At 34.5% G+C, this 23,103-nt stretch overlaps 1 protein-coding gene across 1 annotated transcript in view; it reads left to right on the top strand.

The window, feature by feature from the left end:
* The window catches only part of LOC136035573 (NAD(P) transhydrogenase, mitochondrial-like), a gene marked incomplete in the record, with an annotated part of 125,344 nt that overhangs the window by 50,598 nt on the left and 51,643 nt on the right, over positions 1 to 23,103 (top strand). The window contains 5 exon segments of the mRNA XM_065717448.1: positions 13 to 239; positions 3,273 to 3,361; positions 8,282 to 8,480; positions 18,815 to 19,119; positions 22,266 to 22,486. Coding sequence (XP_065573520.1) covers positions 13 to 239; positions 3,273 to 3,361; positions 8,282 to 8,480; positions 18,815 to 19,119; positions 22,266 to 22,486 — 1,041 coding nt within the window.

Here is a 23,103-nt window from a genome sequence, read left to right as displayed (position 1 = left end):
ACTTTTTTTCAGGATTGGGCACGCTAACGGCTCTTGGTGTTGCTTCCCCCAACACTGCTTTTACTACGATGACCACCACATTTAGCTTAGCTTGTCTTGTTGGCTATCACACTGTTTGGGGTGTTGTTCCAGCTCTACATTCCCCTCTGATGTCTGTTACCAATGCCATCTCTGGTATAACTGCTGTTGGTGGTTTGTTACAAATGGGAGGTGGACTATATCCCACTAACTCGGTTCAGGTAATGGACTGAAGTCCTTCTTCATGTGAGAAAAATTATAATAATATATAAAAAAATGTATAATGTGAAAAATTAAATTAGTCAACCGTGGCAAAACAAAATTTTTAAATGTAATTGAAAAACGTAGTCTAATACCTGAAGTATCAAGAAATAGATCTTTGCTGCTTTTATGTCCCCTTTTTAATCATAAAACAACTAATTTTTTGCTTGAAGATTCCAATATATGGAGGAACGTTTTATCGTTTTTTTTTTGTACATGTGTGTAATTCTATGAACATTGAAAAGGGGGTTAAATAAATACATTTCTTTATAGTTATAAACATATAGAAGTTTTGTTCCATTTGCCAAACCAGATTTTGCCCAATTTGCCAAACCAGAAACAGACGGTTTTGGTTTTTTATAATTTTCAAGATTGACGGAACGATTTTAGGAATATTTTATTTTAATCTGCAGTAAATATCCTAAGGAGGAAGGTTAGGAAAGTGGCTAGAATATTAGCGTAAAAGCTTCACGCTTGGCAGAATAGAGTGGGGTTTGTACAGGTGTTTGAAGAGAGGAGAGGTTTGTACAAGAAGTTTCCGAGAAATAATTAACACGAGCATAAGAGGAAAGTAAGGGAAGTAAGGAAGATATTAAAGTACTAAATAAGAGATGTGAAATGAAGATTTTAGTGAAATTGTTGCTGAAGATCTGGAAGATGCGACCAGATAGCATAATAGTAGGATATTTAATTGGGCAGGGCATCCGGGGCATAATATATCAAATTCAGTCAGCTATAAAAAGATCGTGTAAGAGAGATTTTCACATGATTTTATGAATGTATTAAACTGCGATAAAGTTTTAGAATGAAAAGAATAAAAATATTTTAAAAAGATGTTAATATTTTTTGCTTAAATATGCAGAAAATATAAAAGAATTAAATATATAAATTTAAAAAATGAAAAATATATATTGAAATAGAAAAAAAGACGTCACAAAAAAAATTTATTTTTTGGTTTGGAAGATTAGGAAGATTCGTGTTCTGACTAAGATTAGTAGAGTTAAGCTAGGGTAATGACAATCCCCAAGATTGTGTCTGAAACGTTTACACTTTGAAAGGTTGAGGAAGATATATTAGATAGTTTCCTGGGAATCGTTTACAGATTCAGGCATCTTTCTTTTAATAACCTCTATTTGCCAATAGAGATAAATTGCAAAATTTTAGTTGCACGTTTGAATGACTATATTTCAGAATATACTATGCAGAAAAATACTATAATATGCAAAATATAATCTATACTGTGCAAAAATGCCAATTTCTCTACTAATAACGGAAAAAAGTTTAAGAAAATCAAATGTTATGGGTGATTAATTACCGAAAATCCTGCTTTTAAATAGTTACCAAAAAATTGTTTTAATGAGGTTTCGAGGATCTGAGCTAAAACAAAGATAGGACGTCGTTGAATGCGGTGGAAAGGTGTCAACAGAAATGATTTAAGGGAAATGGGAGCCTTATGTGGGGAGTAGCAAGAGAAGCTCTGAACGGTCTGGAGTTACGGAGGAGCTCATGCGACGGCTGTAGCTCCTGGTGGTATGGAGGAGGGATGAGTTTCCAGTATTAGTGCCATTAGTAGCGTTTACTTGAAGAGATAAAGATTGATTTGAATAGACACTTATAGAATCTTATACATTAACTCAGATTATGCAGAGTTTATTTGATATTATTTTATTCGAGCGTTTATGCTCAGAACTTACTGACTCATGTTATAAAATCTTAGACCTACGCTATGATTATGAGAAAAAAATGAGTAGAAAATTAATTGAATAAACACAGAGAATAAATAACTATAACATCATGTGATACCCTAGTATTTTGTTTCAATTTATACGAAAATTTTAATATTGTTTATTTTTTGTGCCTCCAGACAATACCTATAGGTTACTCTCTCGAAATAAAGCTTTAGATAGAGCGCCGGTAATAGTCAATCATACCAACCGACGTTGCGGTACAAAACGTTACAAAATATACAAAACCTCGTAATACAAAACGTTAGATAGTGCACTCAATTGTACTAACCGATGTTACGGTATATACAAAATCTCTCGATACGAAACTTCAGATATTCCACTCAATCATAGCAATTGATGGTGCGTTATGAAACGTTGCAAATATCAAAACATCTCGATTCAAAACGTTAGATAGTGCACTCAATCATACCAACCGGTGTTGTGGTATGAAACGTTGCAAAATATCGATATCTATCGATAAAAATGTTAGATAGCCTACTCAATCATAGTAACCGGGGGTGCGGTATGAAACATTTTCAAAATATCAAAAACTCTCGATAAAAACATTAGATAGTCCATTCAATCATACTAACCCGGGGTACGGTATGAAGTGTAGCATATATCAAAACACATCGATAAATAATGTTATATAGTGCGCTCAATCGTACCAATGCCAACCGATGTTGCGGTACAAAGCGCTACAAAATATACAAAACCTCTCGATACGAAACGGTAGATAGTGTACTCCATAATACCAATTGGTGGTGCGTTATAAAACGTTGCAAATTTCAAAACATATCGGTACAAAACATTAGATCCACTCAACCGTACCAACCGGTGTTGCGGTACAAGTGCTGCAAAATGTACGAAACCTCAAAATATCAATACCTCTCAATAAAAACATTAGATAGTCCATTCAATCATACTAACCGGGGGTACGGTATGAAACATTGCAAAATATCAAAATTTATCGTTAAAAAACATGAGATAGTCCACTCAATCATACTAACTTGTGTTGCAGAATGACGTGCATTTTCGCCATTCGGTCTTTGATTTTTTTTTTTTTATTATTATTATTATTTCAATCAACATATTTTTCAGTAAATTTTGTTATGGGAAAATTTTACTCAATCTGAGGTCTATCAACTGACATGAAGGTTCTTGATATATTTCTTTAACCAGGGCTACAATTCTAGGTTCATTTCAAAAAATTTTGGGGGTAAGCTGCTACAGAAAAAAAAATGGTTTAATGAAATTTTTTTCCAGGCTCTAGCTGCTGCAGCTACATTTATATCTTCTATCAATATATTCGGTGGATTTTTAGTCACTCAAAGAATGCTAGATATGTTCAAAAGGTATCTTTTAATTTATTTATTCCAACTATTTTTTTTATTTCGGCGTTACAATGTCATTTATAATCAATTTGCATAAATATTATCTTTCTGGTTCTTTATTTATAATAGTTCATATTTAGTATCCCAATGAATGGTATGCTACTGCTACTACTAACAACTCTCTAGAAAACCATGCCACCTGGGGCCAACACAGCTGCGCACACATCTCCTACATTACAATCAGCTTAAAGCTTCCCTCTTTACACCCACCCAAGAAGTTCAAATTTTCGTTATATTCTTTCCTACGACCTCTTCCTTCCTCATTCAGGAAAGACGTGCTTTTCATTTGGCCCTAAATTGGTGTTCAAAAGTGGCGACGTTTCACAATCTGTCATCCTTCATACGCAAAACTTGTCCTTGCCATCTCGCCCTTTTCTTCATAATAGTCCTAGAAAGGGGTCTGGGTTAACTTTTTTGTACGGCTTACTGTTTGAAATACAGTCTGTCAAATGGGTACCCAAAACACTCTGTAACAATTCCTCTGGAAATGTCAAATAAACCCCCATCCATTTTTCAAATCGCCCACTTTTTGGGACCATACTTGACCACTGTCATCAGTGTAGCTTTTAATATTCTAGTGTTGTTTTTAGACGATTCTTCTAAATTTTTTCAACTTTGAAAATATTGTTTCCCTCTGTATATATTGTCGTTCTCTGTACATAATAATAACGCGCTAAGAGGACTATGAAAAAAGAGGAACAATAAAACAAAAAGGAAAGGTAAGGAAATAAAATTAATAGGAAAGGAAATAAAACGAAAAGGAATATGAAAAAAGAGGAAAAATTAACGAAAATGACAAACAAAATACTACGCAGAATTATTAACAACTTTAATTTTTAAGCACTCGCTCAACTTGGAACAAATGCTAGAACATCTCACAACTTACTTTACTTGGCAGTCGATTGTAGACGTATTAATGGAAATTGACAATTCTTTTGCTGCGGTCATCAAATCTACTTGGTATTTCATACATTTTTTTGACAAATCTCCAAAACACCGTTCCGTCAGGAAATGGAGCTAGCTATTACATCTCCCAGTTAGCAAACCGGAGAAATGTTTGCAGGACTTCAAGAACAATGATCAGATATGCTTTTTATCAGAGGTGGAGAAAAGCTTTTCTAGGGGGTGTCAAATACAACAATATGATGGAGAAAACGCTTTATATAGCCGATGCAGGATTTTTAATTTACCTTGACGAAAAGCCCATAAGGTGTTCCTAATCTTTCCTGCAAGGAATCAATTATAACCTTTCGTATGGATCTAATTGATGCTCCAAATCGTAGGCCTAAATACCCAAGTGAAATGGAAGAGGAAATTGTAGCTGAAACAACTGTATCAACTGAACCTACTGTATCAAATGGAAAAGAAGATTGTAGCTGAACCATCTCTATCGGCTGGGAGAGAAAATTGTAGCTGAACTATTTCTATCAACTGGAAGAGGAGATGGTGCCTGAACCAACTGTATGAACTCGAAAAGAAGATTGTAGCTGAACCATCTCTGTCAACTGGAACAGAAGAATGTAGCTGAACCAACAATATCAACTGAACCAACTGTATCAACTGGAATAGAATATTGTAGCTGAATCATCTCTATCAACTGAAACAGGAGATTGTAGCTGAACCAACTGTATGAAGTGGAAGAGAAGATTGTAGCTGAACAATCTCTATCAACTGGAAGAGGAAATTGTAGCTGAACCATTTCTATCAACTGGAAGAGGAGATTGTACCTGAACCAACTGTATCAAATGGAAGAGAAGATTGCAGCTGAATTATCTCTATATGAACTGGAAGAGGATATTGTAGCTGAACCAACTGTATTAACTGGAAGAAGAGATTGTAGGAAGCGGCAACTGAGAGACGGATTCCGCTCAGCCTGAAGTGAGCAATGTCAACGTTGTTCAGGCGTGTATCAAAATTATTGGCTAAAAGAAATTATTACCTTAACACACACAAATACGACTACTAACTGTACCTTGCAACCGCATTGGGACTGAGACCTTACCAATTCTATAGGAAAGTAGACACAAATCAATTAAATCCGGTTCTAAAGCGGGACAGAGTCGCTTCGAAATCAAGATGGGAATCAAAATCTTTTGAAATGTCGATGGTACAAACGGTGAGGTTACTTTTTGAATTCCTTTGCCTTTCAAAATCCCTTGAATGCTGCATGGACATTTTTCACTGCAAGTCCTTCTCGAAAACCAAACTGGCTATTGCCGTGATCACAGTTCGTACTGATTCTCATTGGTCTACATGAGTCGCAAAAATTTTTAGACCTTTTTGAGACGTTACTGATGTCGCATCAGGCAAATGCTGTTGGGTGATAAAATAAATACCGCTATTTAAACCTAATGTGAGCAAAAGGCAATAAGAGATAAACACACTGAATGAATATATCAGACTTATAGCAGTGAAGAAAATGAAGGATCGATTTAAGCTTGAAGTAAGCGTAAATGTTTATTACTTATTATATAATACATAAATATAATGTAGATGTGTGTCTGTGTGCATATATTATTTATGTACTCCATCACTTCATTATTTTGTATGATGGGTTATAAATAAATACATACATACATATGTATATGATTTATAAAACTTACATCGTTTAATTAGTTTTTTCTAAATATTAACCTGAATATTCGACTATATTTGTTTAAAATGAAATTTAAAAACATTCGAACCATAAATAAAGTTGGGCCGCTACACCCCTTAAACTCTCAGAAAGACAAGAGTGTGTATATAGGCTTGGCATAAGCCTGAGTTCATAGGCTTGGCAGATAGAATTGCTGCTGAATTGTGAACAGCGTGTGTCTTAGTTATAAAGGAAGATTAAGGTTTTTACCTTATGTTCTTATTTTGTAATTATTAGGTATATTTATTTAATATATATATATATTTATGTTATTCTCTTCTGGTTCCACATCTTTGGTTTTAGGCTGTCTTGTATCTGAACCCATTCTAACCTGGATAGTTTCTTCATAATTGCGACCACATACTTTGAAGATCCTGCTATGTTATGCCTAATTCAAATACTTACTTATGGTGTTCATTAAGGGTATTATTTTCATAAAGATTTTCTACGAATTATTTTTTGAACCGTTTTTGTTAACTTGAATTTTTGGTAAACTTTCAGATTGTGTCAGTCTAATTGTTTTTGACGTGTTGGCTCGTATAGATTTGACTATTTAACATCAGCTTGTCAAATTTGAGAAAGAAAAGAAGTTGGTTACCAAACGATAACGAAACAAACACCCAAGAAATAATGCCGCCGCCTACTCCTATGTAAATAGGGAGTCAGTTCAGAGGGTAGGGGGAGCAAAAACAAATAAATTTGACGAAAGGAGAATGGAACATGTGGTACAAATCAAGAGGTTGCAAATTGCTGGTCTCTAACTTCTCCCTCCACTTTTCTCAACATGTTTTGTTCCTCCTTCTCCGTTTGTAAAAGTTGTTGACAGTTAAGTTACCCAAAGTAAAGCATTGGATTAAAATCGAATAGTTGTGGGCATCAAGCGACGCCTAATTGTAGAAAAAGCCAAGACAGACAGTCAAATTGAGTGAGAGGCAAATCTGGTATCATTAGGATTGTATAAAAATGATGTTAGTTCATTTGTTAATAGATATGTATATCTATCCGTCCATGCGTCATTCCTAGGGCAGAAGAACTAAGGTAGATAGTGATAGAACCTATAGTTTTCGAATTGTTCGGTGAAATGGCACGGATAAACTGCGGGAGTAAGTGTATCTCTCTTATTGGACCAATACTTGTTTGTTATCTTTTAGTAAGTCATGCCTGCCTAGAGTCTTAGGAAGGTTGACCAAGAATTTTGAATTGACGTAGGACCATTAGATTGCCTGGAATGAGAGGTAAAAAAGGAACGCTTACCTGTGCTCTTGGGCAGGTTGAACCAAGAATTTAGAATTGACAGGGGACCGTTAATTTTTGTGGAATGACAGACAAACAAGCGTCTAAAGTCAAAGTTGGCCCTTCACCAATGAGTGCTGGAGATCAAAATTTGACCAGATTTGCTTTTTTTCAATTTTCTTCTTTGCTTTCCTAAGATCATTGACGGATTTTCTTTTTCAGAAATTTTAACTTTCGGTTTTAAAACTTTGAACTTGTTAAAAGTAAATATTAGTTTATTTTCTAGGCTCACTGATCTTCCGAAGTTAATCTAATAAGTTTCTAGTTTGAGGCTAGTTTTAGGATGGAATAGCTAGGTATGGCTTAGCAAATCTTAGCTGGCTTAGCTATGGCTTACGAAAAATTAAGAGAGAAAGATGGTTGAATTTGAATTAAGCAGTTAATAATTTAAATTAAATAAAGCAATTTAATTTAAATAATCCACTGCTTTATTTAAACTAAACCTGTTTTTCTTTGTTAATTTTTCGTGAATGGAAATGCAGTGTGGTCTAAAAAATGATCTAGCCATGACTTAGTAATGTAAACATTTAATAGACAAAATGGTGTCCAAATTTTCTTTACTTAATTTTCTTCTTTGCTCATCTAAGTTTTATCAGAAATTTTGACTTTCGGGCTTTTAAGTTTTGAACTCCTGGAAAGCAAAATATTGGTTTGTTTTCTAGGCCCACTGATCTTTCTGAGTAAGACTAATAAGTTTTTAGTTTGAGGTGTAACTCCGGATTAGACATTTATACAGTTTTAGGATGGATTAGCTAGTCTTAGTTTTGCTTGGCAAATCTCAACTGGCTTAGGCATGGCTTAGTATCGTAAATGTTTATTTGTCAAATTTTCTTTATTCATTTTTTTTCTTTGCTCTTCTGAGATCATTGACTTATATTTCTTTGCAGAAATTTTCACTTCTGGGTTTTTTAATTTTGAATTTCTTAACAGCAAAATATTATTTTATTTTCTAGACCCACTGATCCTCCTGAGTATAACTACCTCTATGGAATTCCTGCTGCAGCTCTATTAGGTGGCTATGCAATGGCTGCTAGCTCTGGATACCCTGAATCCCATCAAATGGCCTATCTCGCCTCGAGTTTATGCTGTGTTGGGGCGTTAGCTGGATTGAGCTCCCAAAAGACATCCAGACTAGGAAATGCTTTAGGAATTGTAAGCCAAATTTATTAATGTTATATTATTAATACCAAATCGTATTTAATTGATTCAGTATTTAATAGTAGTGTCTTCATTGGGAATACAATTTTTCGCGCTCTTTATTCCTAACAGAAGGCATCAAACGCCACATATCTTATATGCTTCCATAGTCTCTGCTAAGCTTCGTTTCAATCGCCGTTATCTGGCAACGCTGTACAACACTGTTGCTCTGCCCCACATTGTTTACATTGCACTCTTCTGCAAGACCGTTACAAATATTGATAAATTGAAAATCCGCTCCACTTGCTTGCGTTTCGCAAAATGCCTACTGAGATATCCAATTTGGATACGCCATTCAGAATTCATCAAGATTTTTCATCTTGATGAAAATCTTGAAAGTTTCAAATCTTGAAATCTTTGAAATTTCATCAAGATGATGAAACACAAAATTTCATCATCTTGATGAAATTTTGTGTGTTATCCTACTATAGCTGTTGCTAAACTTATGGACAAACACAACCGAAAGATTTCAAACCATGCTTGGAATCGACTTCTTCAATGCTAGTCATGTTATTATAGTTGTAAAGGGATCTTTTGTTTTGTTTTTTCTTTGCTGTACTCTGTCATTTTCTTTTGAATAAGCAGGAGTTTTCAGTAAATAGTAATAATTAATATTACTAATAATCATCATTGAAATATTAATATTATGCTCAGGTATTATATTATGCTACACCTTTTTTCGGTGAATTGGGTGTGACCGCTTTTTTATGGCACTTGGTATTAACCAAGTGACATATAGCGATCGCAAATTCTGTCGGTCTGTCAGTCGGTCTGTCTGTCCTGATTTTGCTAGTTTAGGCACTTCCAGATAAGCTAGAACGATGAAATTTGGCAGGTGTATCAGGAACCATTAGAATTAGAAATAGCTGTATAGTAATAGATATATAACCGTTTCCCCGATTCGACCATCTGGGGGGAGGGTGAGTGGGGGGACGGTTAATTCTGAAAAATTAGAAAAAATGAGGTATTTGTAACTTACGAACGGGTGATCAGATCTTAATGAAATTTGATATTTAGAAGGATCTTGTGCTTCAGAGCTCTTAATCTAAATCCTGGCCAGATCCGGTGACATTGTGGGGAGTTGGAGGGGGAAACCGGAAGTCTTGGAAAACGTGAAAATTGAGGTATCTTTGTCTTACGGAATGGGTGATCGGATCTTAGTGAAACTGGATATATAGAAGGATTTTATGTCTCAGATGCTGCATTTTCAGTTCGAATCGGATTCGGGGAAACGGGGGATTGGAGGGGGAAACAGAAATCTTGGAACAGACTTAGAGTGGAGAGATCGGGATGAAACATGATGGAAAGAATAAGCACAAGTTCTAGATACGTAATTGAGATAATTGGAACGGATCCGCTCTCTTTGGGGAGTTGGGAGGGGGGTGTCAATTCTGAACAATTAGAAAAATTGAGGTAGTTTTGACTTAAGAACGGATGACCGGATTTTAATGAAATTTGATGTTTAGAAGGAACTCATGTCTCAGGGCTCTTCTTTTAAATCCTGACCAGATCTAGTGACATTGGGGGGAGTTGGAGGGGGAAACCGAAAATCTTGGAAGACGCTTAGATTGGAGAGATCGGGGTGAAACTTAGTGGGTAGAATAAGCAAATATCGTAGATATGTGATTGATGTAACCGGACTGGATCCGCTCTCTTTGGGGACTTGGGGGGGTCCAGTGCTCTGGCGAGTTTGGTGCTTCTGGACGTGCTAGGACGATGAAAATAGGTAGGCGTTTCTGGGACCTGCACAAATTGACTAAATAATGTCGTTTTCCCCGATTCGACCTTCTGGGGGGCTGAAGGGAGAGGAAAAATGAGAAAAAATGAGGTATTTTTGACTTACGAGTGGGTGACCGGATTTTAATGAATTTTGATATTTAGAAGGACCTCGTGTCTCAGAGCTCTTATTTTAAATCCCAACCGGCATCAAGCCTCTGATTCTCCTTTTAAATCAATCCATCGATTCTTAGAATTTTGCTAGACCTCATACCATATGAGCGCTTGGCTCTTCCGGCCTCGTCACAAGCGCCATATGAGCTCTTAGCTCTTGTTTAATTCCGTATCAGGAGAAACTAAGATTAAATACTATTGTGAAAAACAGTCTTTTTTAATGATAAGTAATGGTTGTTACCAGAAAAGAACCAAAAAAAGGTCATTGTGTCTAGACTATTCTTTATGGATCATAAAGTGAATTTTCTAACTCTTGGTTTTTGTTTTTGAAACCTCATAAAAGGAGAAAAAAAAAGTTCCCCAAAATTCCTCGGGGGAAATCGTCCAAAGAGCCCTGAATAATTAAACCCTTAAAAAATCTGAAAAACCGTGTAAATTCATAAATTAAAAAAAAAAGTTGTGGCCTAAAAATGCCCCTAATTGCTCCATAGATCACTTAGCATAAAGCACAACAAATTATATCTTTATACAGGGTGCTACTATTCCAAAATATAATAAAATATTATATAAAATATAAATAAAATATTCCAAAATAAATAAGAATAGTAGGAGTTTTTTGTAGTGATATAATTAATTCCAAAATCTAAGTAGTTCAAAAATATTTTTTGGAGTTAAAAATAAAAATTGACCATAGGCTAATATTTTTCCAGGAGAATTGGTGCTTCCGGCCAATTTCGTTAAGATTTCCTACCCCGTTCTCATGCCCAAATTTGGTTTTGTGGATGTCTAGAATAGAGCTAATTATAGATTTTATTTACTTTTGTAGTTCATAAGTTTCCCGTTATCAAAAAACTATTCGGGGTTTAAATAGTATAAAAGCGTTTATCAGCATGTTAAAACCATATACTCTATGCATAAATTCAAAGAAGAGAATGTTCGTATAATTAATATATATGAAGTTTCATTAATTTTGATTAAGTTATAGTGTGTATTTTATTTCACCGCCCTCTAGAATAACGGTTTTTTTTCCTGTAAGGCTGTAATTTAAATGTTAAAATGCAATATTTTCAAAAAAAATTGGCTTTAACGAGTACAACATCAAAAATGTTATGTCAGGAGAAACAAAGATTAATGGAATGGGCTTTTATTTAGGTTTTATATATTTTTTTTATTCAAAACATATATATTTCTTATATATTTCTATTATTTCAATGTCATCGTTTTATTAAATAATGACTGTAAAAACAGCCTTTCCTATAATATGAAATGGTGTCTGGAAAAGAAAGGAACATGAAAGGAAGATTCATGAAAAGAAAGAAAGGAACATGAAATGGCAAAAAGAGAAAGAAAGGCACAAAAAAAACAATGCATGTAAACTATTCTTTAAGGAGCATAAAGAGAAATGAATTATCATTAGCTGATACGGACTGCATTGGCATTTTAAAGTCAATCAATTTAAAAAACTTTTTCCACAAGACAAATTTTTCAAAGAAAAGTAAAGAGCTCCAGTAAGCCAAGAATAAGCATAAATTAAGTCAAATAATTTTCCAAGCGTAAAACTACTACCAATCATTATCAACAAATAAATTAAACTCAAAACGAACAGAAGTTAAAAATAAATAGTCAAGACAAACTCAAAATGAGCAAAAATTAACACGAGTAGGGTTGATAACCCCCATGCCTTCTCAAGACCAGGACACAGTTTGTGCTTTACTGAAAAAAAAAATCAGCAAACAAATGACCGCGATTGTCAGTTTAATTGACATATACTGAAATTGTTTCCTTAAGATTTTGAAAATTTTTTTTATTTATGAGTAAGAAAGGTGAAAACATTTCAAACGTATTTTAGTTTTGAGCGAAGCGCAAATTGTGTTCTGGTCTTTAGAAGGCATGACGGTTATTGCTTGTTTTCAATTTTACTCGGCTATTTAATTGTAATTTCCTTTCGTTTTGAATTTCATTTATTTATTGATAATTTGTGGTAGTTTTACGCTTCGAAGATCATTTGACTTAATTTTTTGCCCATTCTTGGCTTAATGAAGCTCTTTACTTTTCTTTGAAGAACTTGTCTTGGATAGAAATTTTTTTGAATTATTTTCTGTTCGTTTTTTATCGACATGTTTTCTTTTTTTTCATGGAGAAAAAATATTGTCTATCTTTTCAGTTTTCTTCTATAAGAACCCATAGTATGAGATTCATAGTTCAACAAAAATTGTTGAACTTTTCCTACATTTTTTAATCCTGACACAAACTATATTTTTTAATTTAATTTTGTAGCTTATGAAGTTGACTTGTCTTCCCTTGCCCTGAGGGCTATGGAGGGAACTATGTTGTCATCTTCAAAGACATAATTTCCAGACCTTTCAACTACGTTGAGCAAAATCTCTTTCCCCAAACATATGCGTCCAGGGCATAACTTACAGCCCTTGTCCTGAGGGCTGTGGGGGCAGGGTGTCATCCTCAAAGAAATAATTTCTAGACCTTACAATTACGTTGAACAAAATGGCTACCACACAATTTTCATTGGACTTGTTTGGGGAAAGGGTGGGCGTTGGAGGAGGGTTAGTTGACCTCCAAATATTTTTGACCAATAAAAATGGCATTAGCCCTTTCAATTTCCAATCGAATGAACTCTTTTTGTAGTTTCTACGACAAAAAAAAACGACCATCTCAAAGTTCCTATCAGGTGTATTTCAGGAAAATACAAGGTGTGTGGGGTAGGGGTGTCCACCCTTCGATCACTCTGGATCTTAAAAAGGGCACTAGAACTATTGCGCGGCCTACGATATACGAAATATTGAAAAAAAAAATTGTAAAAACTTGAAGAAAAAGGGAAAATAATTTAGAAAATATGACATCAAGGATATAATTATGGGGAAAAAAATAACCGTCGAATAAATACAACCATTGGATAAAAGTTATCAACGTCAAAGATACAAAAAATAAATAAAGCAACGAATATGCATATAATACAAAAAAGCTGTTCAGAAATTTTGACAAGGGCATAAAAAGCAAAAGAGGAAAGTGATAGAAATGATAACAGGATAACATGATAAAATGATAACATGATAGAAATGAAAAAAAACTCTTTTTTTTCTTTTTTATTTAATGGAATATTCTTTTATTTGGGTGTTGTGTATTTCTTTTATTCAAAACTTGCAGTCATTAACCACAACCTCGCCGGCTCCTGGTTGTTTTCTTTGTTTAAAAAAAATTACATTATTTATTTTCTGTTTTTTTTTTCTTTTTCCTTTCTTTTTTTTCTTTTCTATCATAAATCAAAAGATTAAATAACGACTGTAAAAACAACATCTCCTATTATATGCGATTTTTGCTGCTTGAAAAGAAAGGAACCAGTGTGTGTAAACTATTCTTTTGATAATAATTAGATAATTAAGGCTTACTTTTTAACCGTGTGGTTATATAAAACTGTATTTAATAGTACACATCACAAGATAAATAACATAAATATTCCCTTCCCCTCCAAAAAATCAATAATTATAAATACGTATATTACAGATTGTTCTGTCCTGGATTGGATTGGTCTTTACTCTCTTAAATATTACTACTGAACATGGATTCACTATAATGCAAAATTAAACATATAATGAGCTCTTTTAAAAACACAAAAAAAACTAAAAAATTTGGAGAAACCTATTTCAATATCCATCGTGTCTCAAAAATACTTACTATAAAAGTAACTGTGAAATTAGCACGGTTTTGCTGCATATTACGCCGATTAAACTATAACAATATATCCAATAAATAAAATTTTAAATTAGCAGGGTGTTGCTGCATATTTCGCCAATAGCCAATAAGTAAAATGTAAACACATGATATTGCTGCATATTTTGCCAATTAGACTATAACGATATAGCCGATAAGTAAAATGTAAACGCATGATATTGCTGCATATTTTGCCAATTAGACTATAACGATATAGCCGATAAGTAAAATGTAAACGCATGATATTGCTGCATATTTTGCCAATTAGACTATAACAATATAGCCAATAAGTAAAACGTAAACGCATGATATTGCTACATATTTTGCCAATTAGACTATAGCAATATAGCCAATAAGTAAAACGTAAACGCATGATATTGCTACATATTTTGCCAATTAGACTATAACAATATAGCCAATAAGCAAAACGTAAACGCATGATATTGTTGCATATTTTGCCAATTAGACTATAACAATATAGCCAATAAGTAAAACGTAAACGCTTGATATTGCTGCATATTTTTCCAATTATACTATAACAATATAGCCAATAATCAAAACGTAAACGCATGATATTGCTACATATTTTGCCAATTAGACTATAGCAATATAGCCAATAAGCAAAACGTAAACGCATGATATTGTTGCATATTTTGCCAATTAGACCATAACAATATAGCCAATAAGTAAAACGTAAACGCATGATATTGCTGCATATTTTGCCAATTAGACTATAACAATATAGCCAATAAGCAAAACGTAAACGCATGATATTGCTGCATATTTTGCCAATTAGACCATAACAATATAGCCAATAAGTAAAACGTAAACGCATGATATTGCTGCATATTTTGCCAATTAGACCATAACAATATAGCCAATAAGTAAAACGTAAACGCATGATATTGCTGCATATTTTGCCAATTAGACTATAACAATATAGCCAATAAGCAAAACGTAAACGCATGATATTGCTGCATATTTTGCCAATTAGACCATAACAATATAGCCAATAAGTAAAACGTGAACGCATGATATTGCTGCATATTTTGCCAATTAGACCATAACAATATAGCCAATAAGTAAAACGTAAACGCATGATATTGCTGCATATTTTGCCAATTAGACTATAACAATATAGCCAATAAGCAAAACGTAAACGCATGATATTGTTGCATGTTTTGCCAATTAGACTATAGCAATATAGCCAATAAGCAAAACATAAACGCATGATATTGCTGCATATTTTGCCAATTAGACTATAACAATATAGCCAATAAGCAAAACGTAAACGCATGATATTGCTGCATATTTTGCCAATTAGACTATAACAATATAGCCAATAAGCAAAACGTAAACGCATGATATTGCTGCATATTTTGCCAATTAGACCATAACAATATAGCCAATAAGTAAAACGTAAACGCATGATATTGCTGCATATTTTGCCAATTAGACCATAACAATATAGCCAATAAGTAAAACGTAAACGCATGATATTGCTGCATATTTTTCCAATTAGACTATAACAATATAGCCAATAAGCAAAACGTAAACGCATGATATTGCTGCATATTTTGCCAATTAGACTATAGCAATATAGCCAATAAGTAAAACGTAAACGCATGATATTGCTGCATATTTTGCCAATTAGACTATAACAATATAGCCAATAAGTAAAATGTAAACGCATGATATTGCTGCATATTTTGCCAATTAGACTATAACGATATAGCCGATAAGTAAAATGTAAACGCATGATATTGCTGCATATTTTGCCAATTAGACTATAACAATATAGCCAATAAGTAAAACGTAAACGCATGATATTGCTGCATATTTTGCCAATTAGACTATAACAATATAGCCAATAAGTAAAACGTAAACGCATGATATTGCTACATATTTTGCCAATTAGACTATAGCAATATAGCCAATAAGTAAAACGTAAACGCATGATATTGCTGCATATTTTGCCAATTAGACTATAACAATATAGCCAATAAGCAAAACGTAAACGCATGATATTGCTGCATATTTTGCCAATTAGACTATAACAATATAGCCAATAAGTAAAACGTAAACGCTTGATATTGCTGCATATTTTTCCAATTATACTATAACAATATAGCCAATAATCAAAACGTAAACGCTTGATATTGCTGCATATTTTGCCAATTAGACTATAGCAATATAGCCAATAAGCAAAACGTAAACGCATGATATTGCTGCATATTTTGCCAATTAGACAATAACAATATAGCCAATAAGTAAAACGTAAACGCATGATATTGCTGCATATTTTGCCAATTAGACTATAACAATATAGCCAATAAGCAAAACGTAAACGCATGATATTGCTGCATATTTTGCCAATTAGACCATAACAATATAGCCAATAAGTAAAACGTAAACGCATGATATTGCTGCATATTTTGCCAATTAGACCATAACAATATAGCCAATAAGTAAAACGTAAACGCATGATATTGCTGCATATTTTGCCAATTAGACCATAACAATATAGCCAATAAGTAAAACGTAAACGCATGATATTGCTGCATATTTTGCCAATTAGACTATAACAATATAGCCAATAAGCAAAACGTAAACGCATGATATTGCTGCATGTTTTGCCAATTAGACTATAGCAATATAGCCAATAAGCAAAACGTAAACGCATGATATTGCTGCATATTTTGCCAATTAGACTATAACAATATAGCCAATAAGCAAAACGTAAACGCATGATATTGCTGCATATTTTGCCAATTAGACTATAACAATATAGCCAATAAGCAAAACGTAAACGCATGATATTGCTGCATATTTTGCCAATTAGACCATAACAATATAGCCAATAAGTAAAACGTAAACGCATGATATTGCTGCATATTTTGCCAATTAGACCATAACAATATAGCCAATAAGTAAAACGTAAACGCATGATATTGCTGCATATTTTGCCAATTAGACTATAACAATATAGCCAATAAGTAAAACGTAAACGCATGATATTGCTGCATATTTTGCCAATTAGACTATAGCAATATAGCCAATAAGCAAAACATAAACGCATGATATTGCTGCATATTTTGCCAATTAGACCATAACAATATAGCCAATAAGTAAAACGTAAACGCATGATATTGCTGCATATTTTGCCAATTAGACTATAACAATATAGCCAATAAGCAAAACGTAAACGCATGATATTGCTACATATTTTGCCAATTAGACTATAGCAATATAGCCAATAAGTAAAACGTAAACGCATGATATTGCTGACTGTTTTGCTAATTAGACTATAACAATATAGCCAATAAGCAAAACGTAAACGCATGATATTGCTGCATATTTTGCCAATTAGACAATAACAATATAGCCAATAAGTAAAACGTAAACGCATGATATTGCTGCATATTTTGCCAATTAGACTATAACAATATAGCCAATAAGCAAAACGTAAACGCATGATATTGCTGCATGTTTTGCCAATTAGACTATAGCAATATAGCCAATAAGCAAAACGTAAACGCATGATATTGCTGCATATTTTGCCAATTAGACCATAACAATATAGCCAATAAGTAAAACGTAAACGCATGATATTGCTGCATATTTTGCCAATTAGACCCTAACAATATAGCCAATAAGAAAAACGTAAACGCATGATATTGCTGCATATTTTGCCAATTAGACTATAACAATATAGCCAATAAGCAAAACGTAAACGCATGATATTGCTACATATTTTGCCAATTAGACTATAACAATATAGCCAATAAGTAAAACGTAAACGCATGATATTGCTGCCTATTTTGCCAATTAGACTATAACAATATAGCCAATAAGCAAAACGTAAACGCATGATATTGCTGCATGTTTTGCCAATTAGACTATAGCAATATAGCCAATAAGCAAAACGTAAACGCATGATATTGCTGCATATTTTGCCAATTAGACTATAACAATATAGCCGATAAGTAAAACATAAACGCATGATATTGCTGACTGTTTTGCTAATTAGACTATAGCAATATAGCCAATAAGCAAAACGTAAACGCATGATATTGCTGCATATTTTGCCAATTAGACAATAACAATATAGCCAATAAGTAAAACGTAAACGCATGATATTGCTGAATGTTTTGCCAATTAGATTATAACAATATAGCCAATAAGCAAAACGTAAACGCATGATATTGCTGCATGTTTTGCCAATTAGACTATAGCAATATAGCCAATAAGCAAAACGTAAACGCATGATATTGCTGCATATTTTGCCAATTAGACTATAACAATATAGCCGATAAGTAAAACATAAACGCATGATATTGCTGACTGTTTTGCTAATTAGACTATAACAATATAGCCAATAAGTTAAACGTAAACGCATGATAATGCTGCATATTTTGCCAATTAGACTATAACAATATAGCCCATTACGTTTTGTACGCCTCTGATGTAGACAGATTTGAGATTAAATATAGATGTGATATGCAGATTCTCATGAGACATGTCGACTGTTTAAAACTGCCTCCACCGAATGAGCTGATGCTGTATTCAATTTTTTTGTTTTTGGGTAGGACGCGTTTTTTTTCGTTTTTGTTTATTTTGTGAACTTCTGTAAAAAAAAAAATAATACTATAATGGTGCTTTTTCTGTTTTAGATGGGCGTGTCAGGTGGTATCGCCGCCACTTTAGGAATTTTACAACCGAATATTGATACGCTTTCTCAAATGGGTGCGTGTATGGCCGTCGGTGGTTTGCTAGGAACTGGTATAGCCAAGAAAATTGAAATCACGGATTTGCCACAACTAGTAGCAGCTTTTCATAGTCTAGTGGGGGCTGCCGCTGTTTTAACCTGCTTGGCTACTTACATTGCTGAGTATCCTCATTTTGCAACAGATCCTGCTGCCAATATGATTAAGACAGCGTTGTTCCTTGGTACATATATTGGTGGAGTCACCTTCAGGTAATTTGTTTCATGCATTTTGGCACACTTGCGTGCAGTCTTTATACCATACCTCTCTGCAAAAAAGTTTTTCTTCATCTCTTTCGTAAAATTATGAGGATCTGCGACACGCCCTTTCATTATAGGCATGATCTGGGGCGTAACTCTAAGATTTTATTTGGGGGGGGCTAGAGGGGTCCATATCCGGATAGTCAAGGGGCAAGGGCTATATGATAATTGTTTTTCTCCAATTATTTCTCCAAATCCATGTTCTCTCTCTCTCTCTCTCTCTCTCTCTCTCTCTCTCTCTCTCTCTCTCTCTCTCTCTCTCTCTCTCTCTCTCTCATAATCTAAAATTATAGATTAAAGAAGCAATACTCCAATAGGTGCTCCTCTGAAAATCTCAAAGGCACCGTGAAATTCTATAGATTATAGATAATTATAGAAATTCTATAATTATAATCTAAAATTATAGACTAAAGAAGCAATACTGCAATAGGTGTTCCTCTGAACACCTATTCCTCTGCAATAGAAAGAATATCGTGAGGAACAAGAAAGAATATTTCTTGTTCCTCACAACAAGAGAGAGAGAGAGAGAGAGAGAGAGAGAGAGAGAGAGAGAGAGAGAGAGAGAGAGAGAGAGAGAGAGAGAGAGATTGGTATATTTAAAAACTATCGTAGCATAGCTAAATTCAGTTTTTTCACAAAATTATACAGTTAAACAAAAATCACACACTACAACTCAGCATTAAAAACTGATGTGAAGAAAGGCACAAATGAGTTGGCGTAACGATTAATTCGTACTTTAGGGGGTACAAGTTTATTTTGAAACCGAGTTCGGCTATTGGGAGGGGCTGGTTCGGGTGGTATTGATTGGAGGCTCTTATTGGCTAGGACGGATTTTCCAAATTGCTGAATAAGGTGTTCAAGCCGGACTTTAAGTGGAGATAAGTTTAAATTAACGAGGGCTTGATCCTAGGGTATGTCACGGTTTCGGAGTATTATCCTTGTTGCTCTTTTCTGGACGCACTCTATGTCGCGTAATAGGTACGCTGTGCGGATAGCAGATGGACCCCACACCGGACACGTGTACTCGAGCAACGGGTGAACATAACACACGTAGGCATGGAGAAGACTTTCAGTATCACACCCAAAACACCTCATTTTGGTAAGTGTCTGAAGGCTTGCATTAACCTTGTGGACGGTTAAATTAATATGGGCACTGAAACTACAGTCACTAGTGAAAGCTACTCCTAAGATTTTTGTTTCGTTCACAATTGGGAAAGGGACTAGAGACATATCTATATTCCTCTTCAGAGGGTTGAAACGAATTATCTTCGACTTGGCTACGTTAATGGTAAGATCATGACTTGAGCATTCGGTCTTTAGCTGATCAAATAACTGGTCTGAAAACTGCTTTGTTATGATAGTGTTTTCGACCAGGTAAGCGAGCACTATGGACAGATCATATACAAACTTGTAACAGTCGTCGTAATGATTAAGCAGGGAATTAATTACAGCCAGGAAAATTATTCCAGCTAATTTCGTCCCTTGTGGGGCCCCGCAAGAAGTATCTGACCATGATGAATCCGAATCGTTTTCGTGGAGTGCAAAGACTCTTTGTTTTCGGCTAGTTAAGAAGTCAATTACAAGGTCAAGGGTGCGTTGTTTGGCCCCCATTTCCTGGAGATTCATGCCTGCAGTCAGGTGGCGGATTAGGTCAAAGGCCTTTTGGAAATCCACTGCGCAAATGTCGACGAAATAGCTACATTTGCACCTGTTGCAGTATTGCCTCTTTAATGTACAAAGCCTACCGGGGCAGAGCTTGATGAGGTGAGGTGAGGTGACGTATAATGAGCCATGTCAGGGATTTTTTTGGCGGGAGGGGGACAAGTACTGCCAGGAACTTTGGTTCTAGTGGTTTTAAATGGTGGTAAATTTCAGTTCCTATTTATGTACAATGTTTTAAGTACTTTAAAAAAACAATCATTATTCCAACTCAGTGGTCATAACGTTTAACTGTTTAACATAGTGTTTAGCAGTCATTCTTAAAGAATCCACACAAAATGTAAATCGTTAGAGTAAAGAGTGAGAGGTTGAGGTGTGGGCATCCTTCTCAAATACGGAATAATTCTGGTCATTTTAAGTTTTAATGTTGCCCCTTACTTTCTGTTTAAAAAAAGTTTTTTTTTATTTAATTCATAGTTGTTTTTTAGATCTTGCCCAGCCCTAACCAAGATATGATGTGGGCTACCAATTTCATATGCCCCCAATATATTGCTGTTAAATTATATGTATCAGATATTGTAAATAGATTGGTAGCATCCCGCTTTTTGCTGGACTGGAATTAAAGTCTTTGATGAAATTCTTTAGTCAAAGTTTGCTATGAAAGGTAGCTTTGTTGAGTAAATTTCTGTTAAAATTTTTGCAAAGGACTTTAAGCTGGACGGAGAAGGGAATATGGACGAAAATTCTGCATAGCTTTTGGTCTTGTAAGCGACTGAAGGCGTCGCGATATCTACAATCAACTCTGACGTTCGAATAACAGTGTTTATAAGTTGAAAAGAGTATTTAAAATCGCTAAAACAAAGCTCGTGGTAGCATTCCCCATCATTTCCACCTCTATGCTGGTTGGCACGTGGCCAAATGGATATATATTTTATGCTACATACAGAAATATTTTCGCCATGAGAGAAGCTACGTTATTCCTTCCTCCTACCCCAGCACGAATAATAAAGGAATAGACCAAAAAATTCTCGGGACTCAAGGGGGTTAGATATTAATTTCTACCAATTTTTCCCATTCTACATTTATATGAAGGCTCTATGAGATTTAGGATATTTGGACATTAAAATGCACTCTTTGATGATCTTCTAATTAACTCTGTATCAACTATTCGAAAAATCAAAATTGATTCAAAATATTAGGTGAATTCACGCATAAATTGAAAATGATTTTAAGGAGGGATTTTTGAGAAGGGTTTTTGAAAACATAAGGCTCCGAAAGCTTTGTGGATCTTTTTTTCAAAGTCAGTTTTTTTTCCCTGTAGTAGCCTTCAGATTTCTGTTTGGACGTAGGGAGTTTAGTCGTGATTTTCTTAAGGGTCTATTTTCCCGTTTTCTTTGTTTGACGGTTTAAATATTAACCTTGTTTTTTCTCTTTCACAGTGGATCGCTTGTTGCCTATGGCAAGCTTCAAGGTATACTAAACTCCTCCCCTCTTCTTCTTCCTGGTAGACATGCTCTTAACGCAGGTCTACTCCTTGCCAATATTGGTGCAATGGGGTATTACTTCTACGACCCATCTATGGCTACTGGTCTGTCTATGCTCGGTGCTACTACTGCCCTTTCAACAACAATGGGAGTTACTTTAACTGCGGCTATTGGAGGTATGTTTATTTTTAAGCACTCTCTCCCCTCCCCTCTATTTCTTTCTCTGTCCTCCCCCCTCATGTTGCAAGGTAGAAATAGTTATATTGTTCGTTTAATGGAAATTTGACTTACTTCTTTAATGAAAACTATTCAGTGGATTGCTTATATTTAAAAGAATAGCATCCAGTTGCAAGGTGACCATTAACACTACTAACAACTCACTGCAGTGTCAAGCTATGGGTAGCACTGTAGTACGTGCACAGAAATTCCACCTGTAGCACGAATGGGTTATTTCAGTACTGCTGCAGTCGACTTTTTGACTGTAGCACCGAAAATTTTTGTTTAGCAAATTTATTGACTGTAGCACCGAAAATATTTGTTTAGCAAATTTATTGACTATAGGACCGAAAATATTCGTTTAACAAATTTGTTGACTGTAGTACCGAAAATATTGGTTTAGCAAATTTATTGACTGTGGTACCGAAAATATTTGTTTAGCAAATTTATTGACTGTGGTACCGAAAATATTTGTTTAGCAAATTTATTGACTGTAGCACCGAAAATATTTGTTTAGCACGCCAATTCAGGCAATTGTAGCACTTTAGAAACTGACAGTGGTGGCAACCCTAATCGG

The sequence above is a fragment of the Artemia franciscana genome, chromosome 14 (genome assembly GCF_032884065.1).
Source record: "Artemia franciscana chromosome 14, ASM3288406v1, whole genome shotgun sequence".
NCBI classification, from domain to species: domain Eukaryota; kingdom Metazoa; phylum Arthropoda; class Branchiopoda; order Anostraca; family Artemiidae; genus Artemia; species Artemia franciscana.
This window is presented reverse-complemented; position numbering and strand designations above follow the sequence as displayed.